Source organism: Excalfactoria chinensis, chromosome Z (assembly GCF_039878825.1).
Source record: "Excalfactoria chinensis isolate bCotChi1 chromosome Z, bCotChi1.hap2, whole genome shotgun sequence".
NCBI lineage: Eukaryota > Metazoa > Chordata > Aves > Galliformes > Phasianidae > Excalfactoria > Excalfactoria chinensis.
In genome coordinates, this window is record NC_092857.1 from 62,486,995 (window position 1) to 62,512,854 (window position 25,860).

Consider the following 25,860-nt stretch of genomic DNA (forward strand, 5'->3'; position numbering starts at 1 on the left):
CCACTGCTTTCATGCAGGAAGAATCTGCTTCTGGGTTTCTCCAGGGCAGCACTACCCCAGGGTTCTGCTTACTTTAATAAGAAGGGTGTCGGTGCAGGAGGATGACTTTTGGCACGAAGGCTGCAGCATGCAGCATCAAATCCTGCCACATGTCTGCATCCAGCTCCTGGGGCTGCAACTCAGACAGAAAGAGGCTCTGCTTGCTTTTTGTTCTGCTAGTAGATACAGAAATAGGCAAGTGGCCTGAGACTCTAGGGCCTCTTATTCAGCTGAGAACCAGGGCTTGGGCTTGTTTGGTGCATGCAAATGTGTCCTCGCGCATACAAATTTGCCTCTAAGTGGAGAAATGGCATTGCCGCACTGCTGTTTCACTGGGAGCATCTCCCTTTATTCACCTGAAGACCCTTTGTGCAATGGTCCCAAAGGCTCTGGAAGTGCTTTTCCACAGCTCAAGGCTCATCACATTGCTGACACGAGTTTTGGGAGAAGGGACAGTGGGCACCAGCTGCACAGCCATGCAGAACATCTGCACGGACCTTTGAGTCCAGATCTCTGCACACCCATTCCCTGCATGTCAGCCTGCCTACAAACCCACTTCTGCACACCCGTGGACATCATGCCCTGTACCCAAGCATACTGCCACACATAACTAAGCACACTGCAGATCTCTGTGCTTGCACACACACAGACACATCCCACTGCAGACCCATGAGCTCCATATGCACCCCCAAGCCCAGATCAGTGCCCCAGCACACTTGTGTGCCTGCGTGTGCTGTCTCCTGTGCACACACACCCATGAGCACGCCTGGACACACTGATTTCATCCATCCCAGCTCAAGAAGTCTCACATCCCACTACTCACTGGTCGTGAGCTCCACATGCCAGCGCAGGCAGCTGTGCTGTTCCAGTGCTGGTGCAGGGGTAGCACTTCTTACCAGCTGGCGTCACTCAGACGTGGGTCTAGCCCTAAGATCCCAGTAAAAGGCAAGAAGGGGCTGGCAGCTCCCAGCAGCAGCCACGGAGCACCCAGGAGAGCTCCTTCCAGGTTGTTAGGGCAAAGTCCCGAGGCACTGGGACCAGCGGGCTGCGTGGGGTGAAATAGCGCACAGGCACCCAGCGCTGTGTCGGGTCAGTGCTGGAGACGGGGGTTGCGGTCCGAGCACGTCTCGCTTAGACAGGCTGCACGTCGCTATCCAAGCCCGCTCACTCACTGCCCCGCTGCATCTGTCAGTGAACTGGGCTGCGAGCCGAGATTGCGCGCCGCACTCCAGCACCGTGGGGTCCCGTCGCGTGCCCGTGGGGCTCCCACCCGGCAGAGTGAAGCCGGGGAGGGGCTGCGGGGCTGGAGGGGCCCGGAGCGGGGCGATGCTCCTACCCCTGCCCCTGCCCGAGGCGGCGGCGGTGCGGCACGCCCGGCCCTGCCCGCGCCTCCCGGGATGCGGGGCGTTGCAGGGGGAGTGCCGGCCGCCGGGGCGCGGAGCCGCCGGACACCGCCGCATAAAAGCCGCGGCGGCGGTGCCGCGCCGCGCTCCTCGTCCCGGCCCGCGCCGGGGCCGCCCCGACGGCCGCATGACCGCCGAAAGCCGGCTGCCACCGGGACCCCCGCTGCCGCCGCTGAAGGCGGACCCGGCGCCGCCCGGGGAGGAGGCGGCGGCGGCGGCGGCGGCGGGGGCGCGGGGCGGGCGGCGGCGGCGCAAGCGTCCGGCGGAGCGGGGCAAGCCGCCCTACAGCTACATCGCGCTCATCGCCATGGCCATCGGGCAGGCGCCCGAGCGACGGCTCACGCTGGGCGGCATCTACCGCTTCATCACCGAGCGCTTCCCCTTCTACCGCGACAGCCCGCGCAAGTGGCAGAACAGCATCCGCCACAACCTCACCCTCAACGACTGCTTCGTCAAGGTGCCGCGGGAGCCCGGCCGCCCCGGAAAGGGCAACTACTGGACGCTCGACCCGCACGCCCGAGACATGTTCGAGAGCGGCAGCTTCCTTCGCCGTAGGAAGCGCTTCAAGCGCAGCGACCTCTCCACCTACCCGGCGTTCCTCGCCGAGCGCCCCGCCGCGCCCTGCCGCCTGTTCCCGCAGCCCGCCGAGCTGGCCCCGGCGCCCGCCGCCCCGTCCTGCGCCTTCGCCGCCTCCTGCCCCGCGCAGGGCTGCTCCGGTGCCGCGCTGCCCCACGGCTACGGCCCGCTGCCCGCCGCCCACGGGCCCTACGCGCCGCCCGGCGCGGGGCCTCTGTACGCGCCCCCGGGGCGCTTCGTGCTGCCCGCCTCGCCGCCCGCCCCCGCCGGGCTGTACGGCCGCCGCTCGCCCGCGCCCTACGCGCCGCTGCCCCATGCCTACGGTGCTGGCGGGCAGGTGGGCGCCGCCGACCCTGGGCTCCGTCAGAGCGCCTTCCCCGGCGGCCCCGACAGGTTCGTCCCCGCGCTCTGACCCGCGGCCCTGCCCGACGGCGCGCACCGGGCGGAGGCGAAGGACGCCCGGAGAGCCCCGCCGCCGTCGGGCTGGGTGAAGGAGCCCCTGGGTGCCGCCTGCTTTGGGCGGGCAGGTGAACAGAGCTCCCCGCCGCCTTCCCCGCTCCCTCCCGGTGCTGATGCCTGGGACTCTCGGAAGATGCCGCTGTGAAAAAACTGCTGTTCGTGACTTTGTTCGCAGAGGAAAAGCCTGTCGGTCTCGGGCAGGAGGGAGGCAGGAGGGTGCCCTCTCCAGCCCCGTCGAGCGGAGCAGTGCAAGTGTGGTACGTGGTGCCGATGGTAGCGCGTCCCTCATTTCACACTCCTGCCGCATCGGTGCTGCTGTGTCGACACAGCCAGGACTGGGAAAGGTTTGGGGAAGCAGCTGAGCCCAGTGGCATGCTGTGTGCTGCAGGAGGTGGGGAGAACTCTGGGACTCAAAGGGGAAAGTTCTGCCATCAGCCCCTAGAAGTATGAGAGACCTAGGGAGGCTCTGGGGTCGCTGCCCTCAGAGCTCTTCCCAACTTGATTGGACAAAGCCCAGGGATTCTCATCTGGCTTTAGAGTGGGATCCAACACTGAATTTTGACCGTGGTGGTTTGGGCCAGAGATCTTCAGGGAGGATGCTCCCGTCCTCAGTTAAATCCTAGAGTCAGCCCAGCTCTGCCCATAGCCTAGAAAGGACAGCATCTCCTCCAAAAGCAAGGCAGAGATGATGTCTTCAGATCTTTGGTTGCACATTTTCTTTTCCAAGCTCTCCTAAGGATGGAAAAGTGAGAAGAAAATGTGGAGAGGGACTTTAAAATCTATCTGTGAGAGGCAATCTCTTTTTATATCTTTAAAATAGATCCATGGAGAAACCCAGGCAGATTGCTCCAAACAGAGCCCACAACCTCTGGAAGGGAACTAGGAAGCCCAGAAATGAGCAGGTCTCACTCAGGGGCTGTGAGCAGGGGGAAGCAGACGTAGCCCTGCTACTGCAAGGATCCCATACAGCTCCTTGTCCTATGGAGGTGGGAGGCTGTGTGAGTGGGGCAGAAGAAGGCTGGTGTATGGGTCGTACGAATTGGTGGAGCTCTGAGTGGGGAAAATTAAGTGGGAAGCACAGCAGGAGCCTCAGCAGGAGCATTGGGAATGGAGAGTGTGCATGTCAAAGTCTGAGCATAGGTGCAGACTGCAGCGTGACTCAGGTGCGAGGCTGGAAGTTGGGAAGCTTCTGTTCCAGCCTCGTGCTCAAAGGAGTCAGCCAGGAGTAAGGCCAGGTTCTTGGGGATCTCTTGCAAAGTCTAGACAGTGTCTGAGGCTGGAGACAGCAGAGTGGGCAACTTGACTGTCCTTTGGGGAGAGTTTCTTCTGTACATTCAGCACTTCTCTAGTTTCATTTCATGCCTCTTGTCCTGCTGGTGCACACTGCTGCAAAGAGCTCACATCCCCTGAGGACAGCTGAACCTTCAGCCCCTTGGAGGACTTTTCAGACTTTTCCCTCAGAGGATGCCCTGTGGTGGATGATCCACTTGTGGGCCAGCCCAGAGATGCTGTCCTGGCCTGGGCGATCTGTGAACCTGATTGTGTCCACCTGCGCCTTTGTTCCTAAGGAGCAGCACTGCCTCTTTCCGTGTCCTTCCCAGTCTTGGTGTGCCCAGGGACTGCTACCATTGCAAGAGGGGCAGTGCTGCAGCTTCCCAGCTCTGCTCCCAGTCTGAACAGCAGGAGGAGCCTGCATGCCACCTAGGGTTGCATGCTGCTTGGAGCGATGCTGTGTTTGGGCCTGCAGGGTGTGAGCTGGATCCCTTCACTCACCAGATTGTGTTTCCTGGGCTTTGTGCAAGCAGGGCAGAGCTTTGCTTCTGAGGGAGCTGCAGCTGAGCAGTGTGCCTTGGCTGTTGGTGTGCCTTGGCTCTTGGTGTGCCTGTTCTGCCTGAAGGTGGTGGCTGTGCATGTGTGTGCACATGTGTGTGTTGGGGTGCCGGTGCAGGCATGTCTGCATGCACTGCTGCTTGTGTCTGATGGCTTGCACTGGTGAATGCACAACTCACTGTGGACTGCGTGTCTGTGTGTACATATGAGTGCATGTTCTGTACTTCTGTACAAAGTGCCTTTCTATCATCAGTGCTTTGCACTGGTGCTGAGCAGGGACAGAAGGTTCTGGGCTTGCCAGTCCTCAGCCACTTCATCCTGGCCTAACTGGAGGCACAGGGACATTTTTGTTAAGTGTGGGTGGTTTTTTTTGTTTTATTTTTGGTGGGAAACTGTCTCCTCAGCCTTCCTCTGGCAGCTGCCAGCAGCTGACTTCAGTTGCCTTTACCGTCTGCTGATTCTCTAGCTGGGGGATGAGGACTGCTCCTGAGAGCATTTTGCCTTGTCTAAGCTCCTCCTGACCCCAGATAGCATCTAACACAGGTTCAGGAATAAAACTCGGTGTCCGGAGGACATGCATGATAAACCTCTGTTACTCACAAGGCCGTGCACTGTTGGCCGATAAGATCGAGGTGCTTGTTCTTTTTTCTCTCCAAATCATTTCTGCCCACAAATGAGGGAAAACAGACACTGGGGAAGCATACTTACTGCAGCAAGTGTGGTTAACATTGCACCATGGGCCTGGGCACGGGGCCACACACCACTTGGGGAGCATCTCTGCACAGCAAGGAGCTACACAGCCCCTGTGTGGGACTCTGCATAGGGGCTGCAAGGAAATGGGGATATGCCACATCTGTGGGGAAATGGGGATACGCCACATTGGACCATGGGATGTCAACGTGTGTCTATCTGACTCTTCGTTTGTAATTCTCAGAATAAGGAAACTTTTGATTTTTGGAAACTCGATTGTAAATATTGCAGGGCTTTTCTTGCAGCAAAGTTAGTCTAAGATTCAAAGCAGCCTTTGATCTTTGGGAGATGAGTGCAGCAGGCTGTGGTGGGCACTTGTAGAAGCACAGAGCAGTGCAGCGCCTGCTCCACGTGGGGTCTGGGGCAGGCACACCTCGCCTTGCCTACAGGAAAGCAGTTGATAACTGTAGGGGAGAAAATTAAGTATGTATTAGAGATATTTTTTTGTATTTACTCTTCTACTTCACTTGTAATAGAAATAAATCTCGGTCCTTTTGTTTGTAACAAAGTGTTGCCGTAATGACAGCATCTCCTCATTGTCCAAACTGATGCAGGAAAGCAGCAATAATGGAGCTGAGATGGCCATACACAAAAAAGATCCTCAGCGTCTAACCCTGCTTTTAGACTAAGAACACCTGAGTGTCCTGCAGTTGGTGGCTGTGTGCTGTATGTGTGTGTGTGCCACGGGAGGAAGGGTGGGGGCTTACAGCAAGTTGCCACCATCCTGGTACCACCAATAGGCAGGTGGTGGTGTGCCTGGTGAGGCTTCCTCAGCAGGCTCATGGTGTTGATGGTAATGATTTCTTCCTTCTCTGCCTCAAGATCTATTTCTTGATGAGATTTTCAGTGGCTCCCAATTTGTTTTTGGTTTTTTGCTGGTTTTCTCCTCCTCTTCCCCCTCGCCTTTCCTTCCCCCCCGTTCTCCTTTTCTCTATATCTGCTTTGATTTGATTAATGTGTGTTAGTGATCCTACACCGACTGACCACCACGACCAGCTCAGACCCTTGCTGCCACCCTGGAGTCACAGACGGCTCAAGCCACACAGAATAAGCACTCATGATCAGTATAAATTAAAACAAGTGTATCTGCAGGTTACCCGACCACGGGTGGGTGCTGCAGCCCAGCTGCATTTAAGTGCGGTCCCGCTCCGTGCCGCGGACACGAGGGGCCGCAGCTGCAGCGTCTGCGCTGACCGCGGCGGCGTTACCCGCGGAGGAAGCCGAGGAGCGCTCCGTGCGGGACCTCCGAGCGCGGCGCTGCCGCCAGGGGGCGCGATAGGCCACGGAGAAGAGGGAGATGAATCGGGAGCGTGGCTGGAGCCCGAGGGGGGGTTACGGAGCGATGGGGAGGGGGTTTCTCAGAGCCGTGCCGCTAAGGGACGAGGTGTGACAGCCCTCCCATGAGGCTGATGCAGCCCTGCAGCTGGGACTGAAGGGCTGGGACAGTCTCCAGTCTTGGAGACTCGTTTGTTTGGAAAAAGCCCCGAGCAGAACTAGCCAGAATTAGCCATGCTCTCAGCATCTCCCGGGGTCTCTTTCCACTTTAGTCTCCTATGATTATGTGGTTTCCTGGTGGCCAGTAGTCAGTGCTGGGCCCACAGGGCACACCACTGTAGTCCTTGGCAGCCCCAGCATAATTAGAGGTGTATTTATTTAAATGGAGGGATCAGAGCTAACATTTTCTCAATAAGAAACGGTGACCAAGGAGGGAGTGGGTGTTTGCAGTTACCAGGATTTATTGCTTAAAGTCAATATTGGTAAATCAATAAGAACCTCAACAAGAAAAACAATTCTCACTCGGCCAGGCCAAGATCCGGCAGGGTGGAATGGCTTTTCAATGGCCTCTGCTGGCCGCCTTCTTTCTGCTTTGACTTTGCTTCTGCTAACCAGCAGAAAGCCCTCCAGGTTCAAAGCATGAGCCGTGAGCAGCAGCCTGTCACAGATCTCCCCCAGCTGTCTGCAAGTACAGAGTACCTCATTTCTGAAGAGCAATTCAACAAGCACAAAGTGGTCAGCAATGGTGAATAAACCAAAACCATCTCCCATGCTGCTGGAAGCTCCATCTGCTCTCAGTGCAGTTACCTGTGGGGCCAAAGCAGGGATCTGTCAGGTTGGGGTGTCTCACTGTGGCTCACAATCCCGCAGGGACCTCACTTGACTGTGTCACAGCCCCCTGGTTGGCCGTGGGCCACTGGGGGGATCTGTGTGGCTGTGTCCTGTCACTTGCTTTCTGCAGTGAGAGCAGAGGATCTGCTCAGAGACCTCTGCAATCCTGGAGTGTTTTCCAGCTGTTTAATCTCTTGCACCTTTAAGAGACCATGAGAAAGACACTTAGGAGCAACGTGCCACTGCAAACTGTTTTCATTACAGTGTGGTCTGTGCAGTGGTTGTGTGAAGTCTAAACTACAGCTGTGTCTTCAGCACCAGCAGCACTCCTCCAGCCATCAGCTATGGAAATATAGTTACGGCAGGCACAGGGGTTTTATGGAGCTTGACCATCCTTACCTCCCTCTATGCCCAGGTGACCCACCTGGTAGATGGGGGAAATGCTGTTGATGTGGTCTACCTAGACTTCAGCAAAGCCTTTAATTCTGTCTCCCTCCTCTTGAGGAAGCTGTCAGCCCGTGGCTTGGACAGGTACACTGTTTGCTGGGTGAAGAGCTGGCTGGGGGGCCAGACCCAGAGAATGGTGGTGAGTGGAGTCACATCCAGTGTCCTCTCACAAGTGGTATTAATACCCCAGGGCTCGGTGCTGGGACCTGTCCTGTTCAATGTCTTTAGTGATGACCTGGATGAAGACATAGAGTGCAAACTCAGTAAGTTTGCAGACAACATCAAGGAAGTATTGATCTGCCTGGGAACAGCAAGGCCCTGCAGAGGGATCTGGATAGGATGATTGCTAGGCTGAAGCCAGTGGGATGCAGTTCAACAAGACCAAGTGCCAGGTCCTGCACTTTGGCCACAACAACCTGGAGTATGTGCAGTGAAGGGCAATGGAGCAGTGAGGGGTCTGGAGCACAAGGCTAAGGGGAAGTTTCTGAGAGAGCTGGGATTGCTCACTTTGCAGAAGAGGAGGCTCAGGGGAGGCCTTATTGCTCCCTTCAGCTTCCTGAAGGGAGGTTGTGGCAAGGCGGTGCCTTTTCTCCCATGGAACTAGTGACAGGATGAGAGGGAATGGTCTCAAGTTGTGTCAGGGGAGGTTCAGGCTGCCCAGGGAGGTGGTGGAGTTGCTGTTCCTCGATGTGTTCAGGAAATATGTAGAAGTGGTACTGAAAAACATGGTTTAGTGAGCAGTGTTGGTGGTAGTTGGACAACTGGACTACATAATCTCAGAGGTGTTTTCCAACCTTAATGTTTCTGTGATTCTGTAAGGACAAAAACCATCATTTAAAAGCAGTCCCTGTCTCATGCAGTCCTGGGGCATGGCACCATGGGAGTTGGTAAGCTGCAGCTGACCTAGTGCTTGTCCTGCTGTCATTAGGAAGCTCAACCAGAGATACCTTTCCCTAGAAGGTTTATGGTCACGATCTATGACCAAAATCTATAGCAAACCTTTCTTCCTCCCCAGTGGGAAGCAAAGTCTTCCTTTTCCATTCACATACACCCAAGCCACAGCTAACTGTAAACTCATAAAATCTTGCATCATCAGTGCCAGGCAAACTTCACCAAACGAGATACTGCCTTTAGTTGGGAGCGGCCCTAAAGAAACCTTTGTCTCTCATCCCAGAGCGAACTTTGCTCCTGCAAAACCAGCTCAGGAGTTTGCTGCCAGGATGCACTGTTTTCTTTCCTGTTCCTTGTAACAGTTAGTGGAAGGAGGGCATCTCCTCCTCTAAGTACATCTGGTACAGGTCCTTCTCCAATGCCACAAGGGAGGAAACGACAAATAAGAACACACAGGAACACAGACTTGACAAACAAATGATAAGAGAGGTAGGAAGATCAAACTGGACTTTGCAGCTGGTGAGCTTTTGAAACAGGGTAGAGAACATCAGTGGGACTCCGCAGACCCACTGGGGATGGGCAGGGGAAGCACAGCAGGAGGAAGAAAGCTCAGGGAGCTGGAGAGGAGGCAGAATGAATGGGCCAATGCCGTGTAAAAAGGGTGCTTTGCTCACCTGTCTGGATTAGCCCTGTGCCTACTAGCCTGTCTGCCTGTCTTCTTGAATCTTCTTATTAAGCCTCTTCTTAATTCTCTCTTTGCAAGTTGTACCCTCTGTGCTGCACATCTGCATGTGCTGCAAGGGCACCTCAGTCTGAAGGGGTCAGGCAGGGTGTCCTGTGGGAAGCTCAGCTCCCAGCTGCACAGCACAGCACTGTGAGGAGGAGAGCACCATGCTGGGCACTGACCCCATAGCTCAGAAGCCATCTCCCTGCACCCACCACCCTTCCTGCATCATCAAGAAGCTCCCTGACCTCCCCCAGCCTTCCTCTTCATGTCAGACCCAGACCCTCTGGGTATGGAAATCTTTCCTTGCTGATCTCCTTTGCTTCAGGCAACAACATCTCTATGGGGCTCAGGAAGGAGGGGAGGAAGGGATAAGTGAATGTGTTATATCTGGAGAACAACTGCCTCTCTCCCTCAGATGTAACAGCTCTTGCTTGTCCATCCTCTGCTCCATCTGGGCAGCAGGACCCATCTGGGAGGTGCCCATGGTCCACTCTGTGGCCAGCTTTGCACTTGAACCCATGGGAAATCTGCACAAGCAGGGAGCTCCGTTACCTGTCCTCATGCCAGAGGAAAAAGAAGTGTGGTGTGCAAGTGAAAGTGCTGATAAAGAGGGCTTTATCTTTGTCTGGGTTATTGTGCAATCAAGTTTACTACCTGCAGACACACCTTTCTCACAGGTTGCCAAAGAAGCCAGCTGGAGTGAGAGCTCTGGTGTGGGTGCACAGTCTCTGAGGTGACTCCAGGACCCTGAGGCCACCAAGGTCAAATAGCTAGGGGAAGGGGCTGCTTTCTGTGGGCTACCTTGCTTCCTGCAAGTCCCCTCCCAGCAGCAGCTCCCCAGGCATAGCCACAGGGTATGGCACCTCTGCCCACCCAGTGCTTCAGAAAGGATTATTTCCCTGTGCTCACGGAAACCCTGCCAGGCTTTCACGACCTCCCACGGCTCAGCTTTGACAGCACAGGGACAGGGCACACATCATTTCTTTGTGTGCTCTTGACTGAGGGGGGGCAGTGATATGAATGTGAAACCTACTAGAAGCTGCTTCTCCCCATCATCTAAAGAGCAGTGGGATGTGGGTGAGCTTAAGCCTCTGTGGGTGTGCAGGTGGATGTCAGGGCAGGTTTCCTTCCCTGGGGGTTTTGAAGAGGGTTGGGGAGCTGGAGACAGCTGCCAGCTATTGCTGCCACAGCATGGGGCTCTGCAGACAGGAGTGTCTCCAGGTCCTACAGACCAGCTGCCTGCAATGTGGTGTGGATGCAGTGCTTGCAGGAGTACTCTGGCACAGCTCTCTTTATAGTGCTCATCTGTGAGTTTCTCCTTTGGCACCCAGGAGACGCTTTGTTGCTGCTGGTGCTGTGACAGCAGAGGGTCTCAGCAGGTGGAGAGAAGGCTGCAGGTTGTGCTCATGAGCACTTATTATCCCTCATGCAAAGCCCCGTGGGCCAAGGGGGGGTTGGGTGTCAGTGATGTAGATGCTGTCTCTGGTGAGATGTCACATCCACTGAGCTGTGCAGTTGTCATGGTTTTGCAGTACAGCATCACGGATATCTCTGGAGTGATCTCACTGGTTATTCTGCTACTGGAAGCCCAAATATCACCCCAAAATCAAGAGTGACCTCAGTAGTGGGACAGCCCTGTGTGCTTGGGTGACAGCCATCTGATGCTGGTCAGATGGTAGTGGTGAAGACATCCCTCACTCCAACAAAAGGAAGACCACTTGTGTCACGATGTTACAGCAGTGTAAAAAACCTACCCCCAGTGCACAGAAGAGAACATCCTAAACCCCTGAATGTGGAAGAGAGAGAGGAAACTTTCACACAAAAAAATTCACACAAAAAAATGTGAGTACACCACATGGACATCTGCTTCTCTAAAGTCTTGGCCTGAAAGCTGGCTGTGGAAAGTTGGAGTGCCACACCTGTGCAGAGTGGCCTCGTGCTTTTGCCCCAGGTTGAATTTTTCTGACTAAAGTGTGCAGTTTAGCTGACTTTCAGTCTGATACTTCAAACTGTTTTCAGCCAGCCACCTTCTGCCCAACTCAGCTCAGCAAGGTCAGAGTGAAATCGCTGGCAAGACAAAAACAACACACTTCCCAGGCTTGAGGAGAGCAAGCTGATAACTGGTGAGGAAGGCAGACCATGAGAAAGGCCTTCAGGCCCTGCAGATAACAGCATGAGGGATTGTAGGCTTCATGCTGTGCTGAAAAAAGCCCAAGCCACTGCACCCCTGCCTGCTGAAAGATGGAGTGGGGTTCAGCTTTGTAAAGGGACTGATATTTCTGTTGGACACACTGGGGAACATTTTGAGGGTGAGGATGAACATGGGGCTCACAAGCCATGCTTACAGCTCTGATGGGGCTGAAGGAGCAGAATCCTTCCCCACCATCACCCCCCCAGCCTGAAAGCAACACAGGAAGCACAGTGGAGAGATTTTTATTGTTCCTGAGGAAGGAACAGCTTGAAGTCTCTCAGAAAGGATTTTCAGTAGTTTTTAGTCTTAGATCTAAAAGAATATACATACGTTATTTGTTACATAAAACTTTAAAACGGGCTTGATGAGAATGTGTCATTGTCTGATCCATTATTTTCCAGTGAAGTATCCAGTATGTCCTGTATCTCATCCGCCAGCTTCAGCATATCCTCTTCACCTGCGAAGGACACCAGAGAGAGATGTCAGTGCTGCCAGGGGCTCTGCTGGCTGGGCCATGGGGTGCCTGTGATGACAAGCACCTTCTGCTGGCCCTCATGGCTTCCAGGGGACGTGCTGGTCCCCTGGGTTATGGGGTTTAATGGACTTAATGGCAGAAGACAAATAAGCACAGTTCTCATTCTTGCCATTTCAGAGTCTCGGGACTGGAGGCTGGACCTGGTGCAGGGCAGTGGTGGCACAAGAGCATCAGAAGCCCTTCGGTGTCCTTCAAGGACTCTTGTTGCCACCAGCCCCAGCACGGCAGGTCTCCTACATGCACTGTGCCTCCAGCTGCCCCTTCCCCTCCCCACCACCCTGGGACTTGTGGGCTGTGGGCAGACAGTGGCTGGCACTCTCTGGGCTCTGGGCTCAGGAGGCTGCCTATTCTTTTCAGAGCACCTCTGCCCTGCAGAGGAGTGATTAGCATGGTGACCCACCGTCATGGGCAATTAACTGCTGTCCTTCTGGCCAGCTGTGGCCCTCTGGTCACTTTCTTTAGTTTCAGGCGGAAGAGGACCTGAGACAGACACTTATCTGTGAACCAACTTTTGCTGTTGTATATAGTGTTTCCCTTGCTGACCTGTTCTCCTGGGGGAGGTGCATCAGGACACAGCTACAGCTTCCCCGTTCAGGAAAGGCTGCAGAAATCCTTAGGACAAAAAGCTCTATATGGGACCAGGGCCACAGACCAGGGTGCCAATGATTCTACTCACAGCAGTGATCTTTCAACCCCTCCTCATGATTCAGAGAGATGGATCTGTCCCCACAGCCCCAACCTGCAGCCGCCAGGATCCCATGGGGATGGCAACTTTCCATGGCTCACCCAGGGGACTCTGGCTCTCAGAGGCCAATATCCCTTCCAGATCTGCCAGTTGCACACCAGAAAACAGGTCCTGCATATCCAACTGGAGAGACTCAGCTTGCTGCGTCATCATGGAAGACATCGTCTCATCTTCCTCCTGCTGCATGGACTGAGCGTTTGGCTGTGTTGCCGGTGGTGGTGCAGGCTCCATTACGCACTCACTGTTCTTTCTCCTCCTGGCACCTTGGCGTCTCTTCTGCCGCTTGCTTATCTCATGATCCCTGCAGGGGGATTTCATGTAGCAAAGAGTTAGGTGCCAAGGGCAGCTTGATCCCTCCTTACCTGGCATGTGCTCTCTTCCCAAGAGACTTTGGCCAGCACTCAGGCTGTGAGTGGCACCCAGTTTACCCCAGCAGAAACCATAATTCTCTGCATGGGGGTTTCACATGGCCAGACAAGAATGCAGGGGACTGGATGCCAGTTTTCTCTTGCCACCCACCCACCACCTATGAGACCCCCACTTGCTCTCTGCTCAGCACCAGTGCAGCCCTTTAGCAGATACAGGCTGAAGGCTGCCTGCACCAGCCAGGACCACTCCTCACAGAGAGCACAGGGACGCCCTGTCATCATGCAGTGTTGTGCCTGGGCTCAGGTCACATGCACAGAGAAAGAACCATATAGCATTAGAAAGTTTTACCCCAGAGCCCACTGAATTGAATCCTTCTCCTTGGCTTCGGCTTTTCTCTTCCGGAGCATCTCCCGGTCTCTCAAGTGGTAAAACATGGTGGAACCTAGAGGACAAATCAAGTGCTAACATGACCTCTTGACCATGGGACAAGGTAATCCCTCTCTGTCTGCTGACAGGGCACCGATGGTCTGAGCCTTTTTATCATGAAGCAGGTCTTTATACAACATTATGTACGGCACTGTACTTACTAAGCAGCATCAGCAAGGGGGATCTGATGACGTGCCACACAAATCCATGCTGTTCATCCAGACGGGCCAAAAGATGGATGAAGAATGCTATTCCTGTGCCTACTCAGCTGGTCCCACCTCGAGGAGCTGAGAAAGCTGTGTGCATTTCCCCGCCCTTTGCTGGTACGTGAATAATGCCCTCAGTTCTCACCCCATTTCACTATCATGTCCAGTGGAAAATTACCAGACTTAGATGCCTTCTCCTTGTAAGCCTTCTACAAGGCCTTGTCTAATAGAACATGGGAACAGGTCTGTGGTGGGGAAGGTGAGCCAAAGGGCCGTATATGGCTCCATATGGCTTCCCAATATCCCAGCCTACACCTGGCAAACCAACACTGAAGCCAGCAATAATCTTCTGTCCCTCATCTGATCCTAGCAGGTAACACTACTGACCACCTGCAGTCAATTCTATGGTTTCTGATCAAGTCAGCTCCATTTTTTTTTACCTTGGGCTGCAGCTTCATTAGGAGCTGTCTTAGATCAAATAGCACATGACCATTCCCTTCAGGGAATACAGGGGCATATTTCTGTGCCCCTATACTGGTAGAAATAGCACTAGGAGCACCACTGCCTGGAGCACAGAGGGAGCTTCCCACACATGCACTGAGGAATTCACACAAGCACTTGTTTTCACAGTTTCAGCAAATACCACATGAGTAAAAAGTAGCTGTAACAGTGACCTGCTCCCTGTAGATGCAATCAGATCCAGCTTCTGCTTTTGGAAAGACTCAGCTCACGTTGAAGTGTTAGGTCAAATGAGTGAAGAGTGGTCGTTTTGGCCAGCTGGGAGAGCTGGCAAGGTGTGAAGGACTTCTGAGGCTAACCTGGCACTGCAGCTCCTGTATCCCAGGTGCCTGAGTTAAACATGGGAAAAGCCACAGTCCGGGACAGATTTAAAAACAAAACAAAGCAGAACACAAAACCAAATCAAACCAAACCAAAAAAGAACCCTAAGAGCAGCAGCCAACCCATACTCAAATTAGATCTGATCTTCTGATAATTAATAAATGAATCTCTGTCTCAGTGTCCTCCCTGAAACCTTTCATCCTACCTGGACCACAGAGAAGAGAAAAAGATGGGTGCAGCATGGATGCAAAAGACACCACATGCACAGTGTGAGGATTTCTCAGCAGTGGCAGGGGCATCTTGGCATGGCCAGAGATGGTATTAATGATGGCCAGCCTCTGAGATGGAACTGCACACGGACTGCACAGCGTACAGCTATGCCAGGCAGTGTGTGTGCACTGCCTGGGTGTGAAGCAGCATTAGGGCAGCAGGGCTCTGCCAGCTGCGGAGACCAGAGGCAGCCTGCAGGAACGGAGCTGCAAGCAGCAGCCGTGGGATCTGCGCAGCGAGCGCTCCAGCCTGACCGCCAAAGTGCACATCCCTCACATGTTCCTTTGCAGCAGCCAAGCTAACTTTCTTTCACTTTCAAAATACCTTCTGAGCCATAAAACCACTTCCAGCTGCTTGCTATCTGTCTCCTCCCCAATCTATTCTAAGCAAATAGCTGTGCACAGCCAGAAAACATCCCTCATTCTTTTCTATCTGGACCGACAGAGTGCTCCAGGGCTGCTCTAAAGCTGTGCCACCTGTTGCAGTGAGCAGGAAGAATCTCTCTGAGACGCCTGCATCCCAGCGAGAGATTACATAGCAGAGAACACAACCATACAGAAATGAAATGAAAAAATCCCTCCAACAAAAAGTACGGTGAGACCCTTCTGTCAGTCTGCAAAGGGACAGTGTATTGGAACTGCCTGAGAAACTTCAAGTTGAGAAGCCTTTCTGTGTGCTTTATAGGTGCCTTTGTGACCTGAAAAAAAAGGTTGGAAAAAGCCACATGCATTTACTATTAAACATGCATCCCCCATCCCCTAACCACACACTGGTAACCCCTTCCTAGAAAGTATTAGTGACAAAAGGACCTTTCTTCTTCCTTCCCATAAAAGTGAGAAGTGCAGCATTACCTGACTCAGGCTTCTCCTTGCAGGCTGTGGAGGAAGGTGAAGTGTCGGCACAATCGCTGTCTTTCTCTAAACTGTCCATTGCTCCTTGCGGTTTCAAGTAAGAAGCGGCTGATTTTGTTGGGAATGGAATCTGGAGTTACTGGTGCAGCAGAAAGAGAGCTTGAAATAAATGCAGACTGTCCTTCGCAAACAACTTATCTGACCAGGCCACCAGTAGGGTAATAATATTCTCCTTATCACAGTCCAGAGATGTGTGAGTATCTGCCCAGGACCTACAATGCGGACTGCAAAACACGCTGATGTTTCTGTACAACAGTTCCGCTTCAGATAGGAAACTCATGCTTGCTGCTGCCAAATTGTGACTCAGATGCCCTCCTTTAGAGCAGAGAGGAGCTGCATGGCCCAGTAGGATGCTGCATGGTCTTGCTGCTCATTCCCAGAATGAGATGCATGGAGGAGTTATTAGGCTCCCAGGATTTGTTTTGAGATCTGTAATGGGATGTAAGCTGTCAGAAAAACATTTGCAGAGGGCTGTTGAAGTGTTCGTGGGAAGGTACCTGCAACCCTCGCAGCAGGCTGCTTACAGCTTGAGGTCATGGCACATTTAGGAGACCCCCAGGGACAGAAGTAGCCAAATCCAGTGAATTCCAAATGGTTCAAGCAGTGGGAGAAGAACTTTACAATGTAGCTTCTCCCAAGCCCTCTGGGAATTGCTCACCTGTTGTGGCATGGGTGAACCCAGCTGACTTGCCCTGTATCAGAACAGCTCCTGGGGGTGTCCATAGCCTTTGCTCTCAGCAATCTCTCAGTAGATCCCCCACAGCTCCAGGCCAAGTTATTAATTTCATGCCTGGGGGTTTCCTAGGATGGAACCTGGGGGAACGTGGTGATCTCTGCTGCCTTCCTGCTTATCCCCCCAGTTACCACTTCCCTTTGGGGCTCCTCCTCTGTGTCCTTTGCAGATTACGTGGTACCTCCAGAGAGGTGGGGCAAGTTTAAAAGGCCCAAACGAACCAGCAGGGTGGTGGCAGTCCAGCAGATATGGGAAGGGTCTGATATGCGAGGGCTGGTGAGGAGTGCAAGTGACATCCTGCTTCTGAGTCACTTGTGTGAGTTTCTTGTATCCCAGTCAAAAGTGAAGGCCAGGTGCGCTGTGCTGGTGAGGCTGTGTGATGCTGCATGACCCCAAGTCACCCTGCCTCATGCACCCTGGAATTACCATGTTTGGGGAAGAGGAAAGCACATACCTGGTCACAGGGGACATCATATTTGGAAGTGCTCAGAAAGAACTGTGCTGGGATCCCCGGGCTGCTGGCAGCTGATATGAAATGCAGGAGAAAGGATGGGTACCTCTGGGTTCTGCAGGGAGCTGAGGGTTCTAGGCTGCCAGAGTGGGCTGCCCAGGGCATGCTATGGGTTGAGACCCACACGGGGATGCTCTTGGCTGCAAAGGCACAGGGGTCTGCCAGCCTTGATGCCACAGCTCTGTCTGCCTGGGCTGTGCAAAACTTCTCACCCATACGTCTTCTGGCAGGGAGAAGCACTCAGTCACTCCAGAGCCTGCTGAGGTCTGATAAATCTCTCTTGACTCAGCAAAACATTGCCATTGGATACAGTGGAGATGGTGCTGAGAAGGTTGACACCGTTCCACCCATTTTCCAGTTGGGTATGTAGTAAATTTATAAAAACTGTCCATAAATGAAAGAGCTGATGTGCTCTCAGGGTCTGTAAGAGGTACTTAGTGGGATAGATGGGCTTTAGCATCTTACTGAGCCTGCACTTGTGTCTTTCAGGACCTAGATCCCTGTGAAGGTTTGGTTCTTGTGTACCAACTGCTCCAAATCCCAAGCAAGTGAACTCATGATCCTATGGGAATGTTTGGTGTTGGATAACAGTGTGGAAATTACAGACCCCACCACTCAGCCATGAGCTATCTCTGCTCTGAGGTGAGGGTGGCACAGCAGGGACCATTTCAGAGCCTTCAGTGCCCTCCTGTTCCCTGCCAGTGCTGCAGCACAGAAGAACTCTGCAGCAGATATAGCCCAAGCTTTGTCCTTTCTGCTGCAGGTTGAACTTTCTGGCCAGTTTCAGATGAGTGAACCAATACAGCTGGACGCTTCAAGTATGCCAGGCACTGCTTCCCCATATTCACATCTTGTTTCCTTTGGCCCTGGGCCACCTTCACCCACGCACAGCTCCCTTGATGGGACCTGGAGGAGCCTCACTAGAGTGCATTGTGAGCCTCACCATTGTTTTCCCCCCATCTGGCATTGCTACTGTGAGGCAGCAGCCAGAGAATACCTTTCCCTCCTCCAGCAACAGACATAGTCTGGATCCAAAGTTATCCAGGAGGTCAGCATGGGCAGCCATGCAGCTGTCACTCTAGCAGCAGTCGGGGCACAGCTTCCAGTTTTGTCCTGTAGAATGGTGACCTGATGTGGGGCCGGCTGGGGCAAAAACCTCAATCAATCCTGTCCCCAAGGTGCAGTGCATGCTGCCTGCAGCTTCCCATGCTCTCTGGCTCTCTCAACCCCTAGCCTCTCCTTCTCCATCTGAGGGCTGAAAGGGGTAAGCATGCTGCTGGTTGTTCAGGAGAGCCCTATGGGATAGATGGGGACCTGCAGAGCTGCAGAAGCAGGGAGTGGGTGAGTGGTGCAGCAACAGAATTGGAGACCAGGCTGCATGCAGTCATGGCCCCCACCCCTGCAGAAGTGGAGAGGGCCCAGAGCTGGACAGGACGGTTGTTAAGCCCTCTGGACTGCTGTGAGTAACTAGCCAGGCTGGGTGCAAAGCCTGTGAAAAGGCAATGTCAGGGAAACAATGGCAGTTTGCCTCTCCAGAACTCACAGCCAGACACTGAAGGTAGGTAGGTAAGGAGATGAATCCGAGTAATCTTGCTTTCACAGCCACTGCTCTGTCCTTGTAATAGTCACTGATAGCTGATAGGTTTCAGACAGCAGCAAGGCTAGGGCCAGGAAGAACTTCTAATGACAACAGCTACCTCCAGACAAAACAATGATTGCAGTCCCATGGTGCTGTCCCTGCCCAATTACCCCCTGTTGCATCCTCCTACAGGTGTTTGCTCCTGCTCACTGCTCTCTGTCTTGGTTCTAGGGACCCCAAGTCTAAAGAAACACAATGACTGACCAACTAGGATTATTTCATACTTCTCAATATTACTTTCAGTGGCACCATTAAATCTATCTCTAACAGCTGTGGTCTGGATGAGGGATGAACCATGTAACTGACCAGCCATATACAGAGGCCATGATACTGGAACAGGTCCCAGACTCACAGTGTGATCACTGACTTCAGGGAGCTCACTTGACTTTACGATGCAATTGGACCCTTTCCCTGGTGACTACAAATGAGTCATGAGTACAGAAGTAAGACAGGGCAGCTTGATGTCTTGTGGGTGAGCACAGGATTTACTTGACAGTGGAGCATTTCTCCGAGCAACACAAAGCTTTGTTGAAGCTGATCAGAAATCATAATCAGTCATCTGGAGCAGAACTGAATGGACTTCAGGTGGAAAACCTCGTGTTAGCCAGATCTCTGCCAATGTGAGCAAAGGGTCCCCTTGCATACTCAAGCTGCACAACTTGGTTGTACATATTCCATTAGGAGAGGGATGGTCAGCAGGAACAGGGAGGTGATTGTGTCTATTCTGTGCTCGTGAGGCCCCATCTGGAGTACTGCATCCAGGTCTGGGGGCCCCAGTAAAAGAAAGACAGGGAGCTGGTGGAGAGGGTCCAGAGAAGGGCCACTAAGATGGTCAGAGGGCTGGAGCACCTCCCTTACAAAGACAGGCTGAGGAATCTGAGCTTGTTCAGCCTGGAGAAGAGAAGGCTGCGAGGTGTTCTCACTGCAGCCTTTCAGTACCTAAAGGGAGCCTACAAACAGGAAGGGAGCCTACTCTTTGAAGGGGCAGATATTGGCAGGAAATGGTTTTAAGTTGAAGGTTGGGAAGATTTAGGTTGGATGTCAGGGGAAGTTCTTTATTATGAGGGTGGTGAGGTGCTGGAACAGCTGCCCAGAGAGGCTGTGATTGCCCCATCCCTGGAAGTGTTCAAGGCCAGGTTGGATGGGGTCCTGGGCAGCCTGGTCTGGTATGAAGTGTGGAGTTTGGTGGCCCTGCCTGCTGTGCCTCCCTGGGGTCCCCTCCAACCTGGGCCATTCTGTGGTTCTGTGATATTTAGTAAAAGGTGATTCATGTCCCAACTGCTGTGGGAAAAAAGGAGCAAAAAAAGAGCAGAGGGAGTCCACAGACAGCTGATGCAGGCTGACCATTAGCCATCTTGGACCAAACCCCACCATAGCACCAAGGGCTGCCCTGGCACAAGGAGCAACCTAGGCATGATGCTGAGCAGCTGGGAGGCACTTTCTGTTCCCCAAGAGCACACGGGGGGATCGGGTCTGTTTTGAGAAGAAGCACCAGAGATTCAGGCTCTCTGGAATTCAGAATCTCCACTTCTGCTCTTCTGCACCTGTGGGTTATCTGGGCTGATTTCTTTATGGAGCAGTCTCATGTGAAAAGCTAAATGATATGAGAAGCATGGATGTTGCTGTTTTCCACTAGTGCCAGCTCTGGACGTGAAGGTAGTTTCTAGGGAGCTGGAGAGAAGGCCATCACCTCCCACACCAGAGAAACAGTACCTTTGCTAAATTGCCTCCTTCGGAAAAGCTATGTTTGTACAGCATCTCCTTCACCAGGGTCTCAAAGCTGTGCCTGTTTCTTCTGCTCCCACACTTTTCCCAGGAACACAGGAGAAATGTACTGTCCTCAAAGTACAGAGCCTAGTTTGTGATACAGATTGGAAATGAATGTTTTGACTACACTCCTTTAGTAGCTGTAGCTCTTTGTGGAAACTGGCTCGTGCTGTTTTCCCCCCAGTCTGGCATAAAATAGCGTTGCTGAAATAAGATTCTGCATGCAATTTTATTATTTACCATCACCGACTGATATGTGTGAGGCACACAGATCATACAGCATCAATCAATCACCTGTTTGCAGGCTCAGGAAAGCCACTGGAAAGGCACCAGAAGGCTCAGACACCTTGACACTCCCCATCATTCAAAATCTGGATATCTTGCCTGGTTTTCCTAGGATAATGTAGAAAAACAGAGTAAAGAACTAAAAATAAATAAATAAATAAAACGAAAGTGTTCCCTGACTCACTCTTGGCATCATTTGGCCCATGGAATGAATCTGACCTTTCTAAAACCATTTGCTCATTGTCCCTTTGAAAAGAGGTGAGATGACTGCAAGGCACGCTGGCCTGCAGAGGTCTCTTCCCTGTGTGTGGTGCAGGTCCCACCACTGCTAGAGATGATTTCATCCCTGCTGGTTTGCAGTGTGAGCGCTGAAGCTTTGCCCAAGCCCTCTCAACCCCCCCAGAGATGAAGACCCCTCCCTCCCTGGTTCATCACCCTCCTGGCAAAGGAAGGGCTGTCCCCTGTATCCCATCTGAATCCTTCTGGGACTGTGTTTGTGGCCATTGCCCTGTGTTGTAGCAGCAGCGTCCAACAAGAGGGGCATGGCTCCATCCATTCCCTTTGTGGCCATAGGCTGCTGCTGGACCTCCTCAGCCTCCCACTCCAAGAGCTGCCAGAATCTGGACATAGTTCCTCCACAGCTCCTCATAGGTCCAGGCCTGCAGCTGTTTGTGGACCCTCTGCAGTTTCCCCACACCCCAGGAGACAGATATCCCAATGGCATGCAGCAGCCCCAGTGCCCAGAACCCTGCAGAGGTGGCAGCAGCTTCCCATGCAAGCTGGTTATCCCTCCCTACAGCTCGTGTTCTTTGCAATGCAAGCACCTGCTGACCTGTATTCAGCCTGATCTTCACTCAGCCCATCACTTCCCACCCTGCACAATATCAGTCTGGTCCTGCCCCAAAGCAACCTTTGTGCTTTTCCCTTCTGAACATTGTGGTGTCCCTGTTGCCCTGCTCCTCAGACTGGTCCCCTTGTGGTGGAGCTCTGCCAAAGGAACCATGATGTGGATAACTTGGCACCTGAACTCACAGAGCTCCCTTGGGAGGATTTACTGGTGCTATTTGCCTGTCCAGACTAGCCACCAACTGCACCTTTCTAAACATCTGCATCCAAATCTCCCTTCCAGCTTGAGAAAAAAAATGGGCATGTTAGAGGGGTCCGGAGGAGGGCTACAGTTATGATCAGAGGGCTGGAGAACCCATCTTATGAAGATACACTGGGAGAACTGGGCTTGTTCAGCCTGCAGAAGGCTCTGGGAGACTTTACAGTGGTCTTCCAGTACATAAAGGAGGCCTACATAAAAGATGGAGAGAGACTTCACTGGGTAGTATTGGGACTAACACAAGGAGTGAAGGTTTTAAACTATAAGAGGGGAGATTTAGGTTAGATGTTAGGAAACAGTTTTTCACTCAGTTGGCAGTGAGGCACTGGACCAACTGTGCAGAGTAGCTGTGGATGCCACATCCCTGAAGGTATCTAAGGCCAGGGGCTTTGAGCAACCTTGTCTAGGTGCAGGCATCCCTGACCAAGGCAGGTGATTGGAACTGGATGATCTTTAAGTTCCCTACCAACCTGAAACACTCTATAGTTCTGTGATTATTCATTCATAGGCAGTACAGAATGGGGACCTTCTCTCATCCTCTGCAGAGCACCTGCTTTGTTGCTAGCTTGTTCTTATGTTGGAAGGTCATCTGGCTGTGACTCTTGACCCTACATTTTGTACCTGCCACCCTATGATGCATGATCTAGCAAGCTGCTCCAATGGATAAATATTGCTCCCTTCTGTGGGGTCAGTACTCTGTCAACGCAGTGAATGAATACTAAAGTTTGCAGCTGCACTGCCCCTAAACATGGTGCCAAGGAAGGGGCTGGCACCTGCAAGGGCTAGGGGCATTCCCATGCCTGTTCTTGGGCATCGCTATCACAGGGTGTTGAAGCTGAGGGTTGCAGAGCCAGGTTCAAGAGGATGCCAAAAGCCCTCTTCTACCTCACAGTCAAGATCTTGTATACTTCCCGTGGGCTGTTGTTTTCCCACGGTGTTTGACAAGCACCTGCATTTAGATAGCTAAAATTAGACCTGTGCCCAGGTGTGAGCTTACATTTTCTGCACACAGAGCATGCACTCATTGGCATAGGTGTTCCCATCGCTCCCACAGACCGGCAAGTGCAGCAGGGGGCAGGCCTGCAGTTCAGCCATCTCTCCACATGTTGGCTGGAAAGGAGAAACCGCAGTGAATGCCTCAGTGCCAGTAGCTCCCACCTTCCTCCCACGGTGCCTGGGCAGCAGCAAGCGTGGCTAGAACTGACTGCACAGTGGCTATGGGGATCCCACTGCCCCTTAGGGCAGAGCAGGAAGAGGCAATGTGCCTCGCGTTGGTACTGGGCTGAGAGCACTGAGACCCACAGAGGTGGTGCAGTTTCTAGGGACAGCCTTTCTCCCAGTCATGCCAGGCACTGAGGCAGCTCAATAGGATCTGAAGCCACTAACAACAGCAAATGGAAATCTCTTACCCTTCTCAGGCTGTTCCCTTCTTCCAGTTCTGCTCCTGAAACAGAGCAGAGATCCAAAGAGTTCGGCAGGGGGAAAATTAAGTGACAACTGTGACCAGCCTTTCCAGAAAGAACTGGTGGCAGGAGTGTGGGGTAGTGACTGAGGGTCAAAGGTGGGAATGCCTGTACCTGTCACTGAGCCCCTTCCCACAGCCCTCTCTCCTGGACTCTGGACCAGGAGCTCCAATGAGCATCAAATGCATCACAGGCACATCCCAAATAGTGTGGAATGTGTGTGCTCCTGTCCTTCTCTGCACCCCACCATGCTGCTGCTGTGCTGCCTTGGCCCCCTAGCTTCCTCTCCATAACAGAGATCCTATTTCTTTCTGCCCTCCTTCCCACTCTCAGTCCCTCCACACCTCCCAGCCCAGCAACACAGAGCAGACTTACCGTTGGCAGCACCGAGAGCTACCAGCATCAGCACCAGCACCAGCAGCTCCCTTGTGGACATGGCTGGCATGGGAGAATACGCTTGTGCACCTCACTCTGCTCACAGCAGCATTTATAGCAGAGGGCAGCAGCTAATCTTGGTGCTGGGAAAAGCAGCATTTTGAGCAGTTTGACCTGCTCTGGGAACAGACAGACTGTGCACCCAGTGATGAATGACAGCCTGCCAGCTCCAGGTGCTGCCACTGGAGGCTGCTATAAAATCCCTTTGACCCACGGTGCAGGCTGAGCAGTGCTGCTCTCCTCTCCAAACCAGACAGCCTCCCTCTGTGCACATTACCCCCAAGCTGACCCTCCAGCTCTGTAGCTTCCTCATTTTCTGGTGACAGTGACAGAACCAGAGGGAATCGCACAGAGCTGCATCAGAGGAGGGTCAGGTGGGGGTAAGGGAAAGGCTGTGCTCTAGAGGGCAGCACTGCTGGGGCTCGAGGAGGGATCAGGGTTTAGATTTTGGGTGGTCCCATGTGAAGCCAGGAGTTGGACTCCATGATCCTTGCAGGTCCCTTATAAACGTGAGATATTCGATGGTTCTGTGATTCCTATGCCACACGGATATCCATTTAGATTAGGATACTTCATGTGCAAAGTACAAAAGTTGGGCTGATCTAAGAGGCTGTGCCACTGAGGGACTTTGCAGCAAGGACTTCATTCCAGAAGACCTTACTGCTTCACCTCTGAGGATGATACCCAACATCAGTCTTTCCACGTGAGCATCCTCACTGCCTCTGAGAAGACAGTTTACTACATCCACCAATGCTTTTCTCAATGGAATCAAGATTAAAGGCTGACGGGTGAAGGATGGAAAAGAGAATTACTGGACAGAAAGTCAGCATCACAGCTATAAAGCTGTTTTGATTAGAACTCCTTTGGGACAGACCTGGCCAGATTAAGACTGGGCCAGCAGTTACGGGGTCTCCTTCACCCTGGCAGAGGGTAGGAGGTGCTCTTTGTGCAAGGGCCGGTGTCCTACAGAAACCACCAGCAGGCTGGAAGAGCTGCAGACACATACAGCATACTCATGGGCACTTGCTGTAGAGACAGACACACCACATTCAGGACCTTTCTTTCCCATAGTCCTACCTGAGACTTAGCATGGTTCTTGCTGGCCCTGGACAGTAGAAATGAGCAGGAGTGGCTCAGCAAGCATCCCTCATGGTCAGACAGGCATGGCTCAGCATGGACTGGCCAGAGCTTTAACATTTCCCTTTCAGAACATACCTCTGCTCTGCTTAGATAGCTGTGCACATGGATTACATTCCCTGTTTACACAGTTCAATAACACTTGACGCTTATTACTATTCTGCTTGGAAAATCCTACAAGTAAAGTAAATATTTAACTGCATTAGCAGTCATTCCCAAGGTGCTAGAGGGGTTTTTTAGTCTGGTAAAGGGGAGATCTGCCAGCAGCCTACAACTAAAGGAAGTAGTCTTATCTAAGTTGGTGTCACCAGTGTCCTCTTGGCTGCTGCAGATCATACAGTGAGAGCCACATGAACAAACTCCTGACCACACAAGTTCACAATGGGCATCAGGAACCAGCCTTCCCCAGAAGGGTGAGGAACCTGACCAGCAGGAAGGTGTCAGATCTACATCCTTGATGGGTCATGCACAGAGCAGCAGACATAGTGACAAGCAGTGGGGACAGCCCTGATGCATTCAAGGCTGCCCAGAAAGGCCCCAGGGCATCCTTTCACCAGTACAGATGGGTCTCATGAAGCCAGAAGCTCTCACATTCTGGCACACAATAATTAATCTCATCAAACCCCAGCTGGGCAACCTGCTCCCAGCCAACACTCAACTGGAGGATGACTCAGTGTTGTGTCCTACGAGCTGCTCCCACTCAGCAAAGTCCTGCACAGAGGCTGTCTGGGGCCTTCATAGTTTTCTCTGAGGTATTTACTGACAAAAAAACTGCTGGACTTTGACCCCAAGGCCCCTGTCAGCCCCCTTTCCTGTGCACTGCATTGTCTGTCCCAAGCACAGCCTGGTTGCACTGTGAGCAGTGCAGGAATGATGGGCTGGGCTGTGCAGCTTGGGTATGCTGCCTTCTCTGCCTCACCCTTCTCATAGAATAGGCATCCACATCCCTCCTGTGCCAACAAGCAACAGGTTCTGCAGCGCTGCTGGCCAACGTGACGCTTGATCTTTCTCCACCCGGTTTCTCAGCAGTGTTCAGATGCTGTGATCTTCACATGGTGAGCTAA

General features: G+C 52.9%; 3 protein-coding genes across 4 annotated transcripts; 1 reads left to right on the forward strand and 2 right to left on the reverse strand.

The window, feature by feature from the left end:
* Positions 1-1,569: 1,569 nt before the first annotated feature.
* FOXE1 (forkhead box E1) lies at positions 1,570-2,430 on the forward strand. Its single transcript, XM_072360332.1, has one exon. The coding sequence runs from the start codon at positions 1,570-1,572 to the stop codon at positions 2,428-2,430; it is 861 nt and encodes a 286-aa protein (XP_072216433.1).
* A 9,226-nt stretch (positions 2,431-11,656) lies between these two features.
* Positions 11,657-16,071, reverse strand: HEMGN (hemogen). 2 transcript variants are annotated; one of them, XM_072360138.1, is made up of 4 exons: positions 15,662-16,071; positions 13,417-13,510; positions 12,798-13,000; positions 11,657-11,876 (listed from the first exon to the last, which is right to left on the reverse strand). In XM_072360138.1, the coding sequence occupies exons 1-4, from the start codon at positions 15,738-15,740 to the stop codon at positions 11,770-11,772; spliced, it is 483 nt and encodes a 160-aa protein (XP_072216239.1). In that variant the 5' UTR covers positions 15,741-16,071; the 3' UTR covers positions 11,657-11,769. The 2 variants fall into 2 exon arrangements, with proteins under 2 accessions (XP_072216239.1, XP_072216238.1); XM_072360137.1 differs by having other exon boundaries at positions 11,660-11,876; positions 12,741-13,000; positions 15,662-16,067.
* A 4,638-nt stretch (positions 16,072-20,709) lies between these two features.
* SPINK4 (serine peptidase inhibitor Kazal type 4) lies at positions 20,710-23,669 on the reverse strand. Its single transcript, XM_072360377.1, has 4 exons — positions 23,600-23,669; positions 23,171-23,205; positions 22,759-22,871; positions 20,710-20,764 (listed from the first exon to the last, which is right to left on the reverse strand). Exons 1-4 carry the CDS (start codon positions 23,667-23,669, stop codon positions 20,710-20,712), a joined length of 273 nt encoding a protein of 90 aa, XP_072216478.1.
* Positions 23,670-25,860: the final 2,191 nt, after the last annotated feature.

Bases quoted from the DNA above. Each gene is read 5' to 3' on its own strand.
- FOXE1 (XM_072360332.1), top strand. From the start codon at position 1,570: ATGACCGCCGAAAGCCGGCTGCCACCGGGACCCCCGCTGCCGCCGCTG.
- HEMGN (XM_072360137.1), bottom strand. From the start codon at position 15,740: ATGGACAGTTTAGAGAAAGACAGCGATTGTGCCGACACTTCACCTTCC. The intron at 13,511-15,661 runs GTAATGCTGCAC...TTTGTCCTCTAG, and splicing joins CAAGGAGAAGCCTGAGTCAG to GTTCCACCATGTTTTACCAC. The intron at 13,001-13,416 runs GTAAAACTTTCT...ATCCCCCTGCAG, and splicing joins TCAATTCAGTGGGCTCTGGG to GGATCATGAGATAAGCAAGC.
- SPINK4 (XM_072360377.1), bottom strand. From the start codon at position 23,669: ATGCCAGCCATGTCCACAAGGGAGCTGCTGGTGCTGGTGCTGATGCTG. The intron at 23,206-23,599 runs GTAAGTCTGCTC...GCTCTGTTTCAG, and splicing joins AGCTCTCGGTGCTGCCAACG to GAGCAGAACTGGAAGAAGGG. The intron at 20,765-22,758 runs GTAAGCTCACAC...ACATTATCCTAG, and splicing joins ATGCTCTGTGTGCAGAAAAT to GAAAACCAGGCAAGATATCC.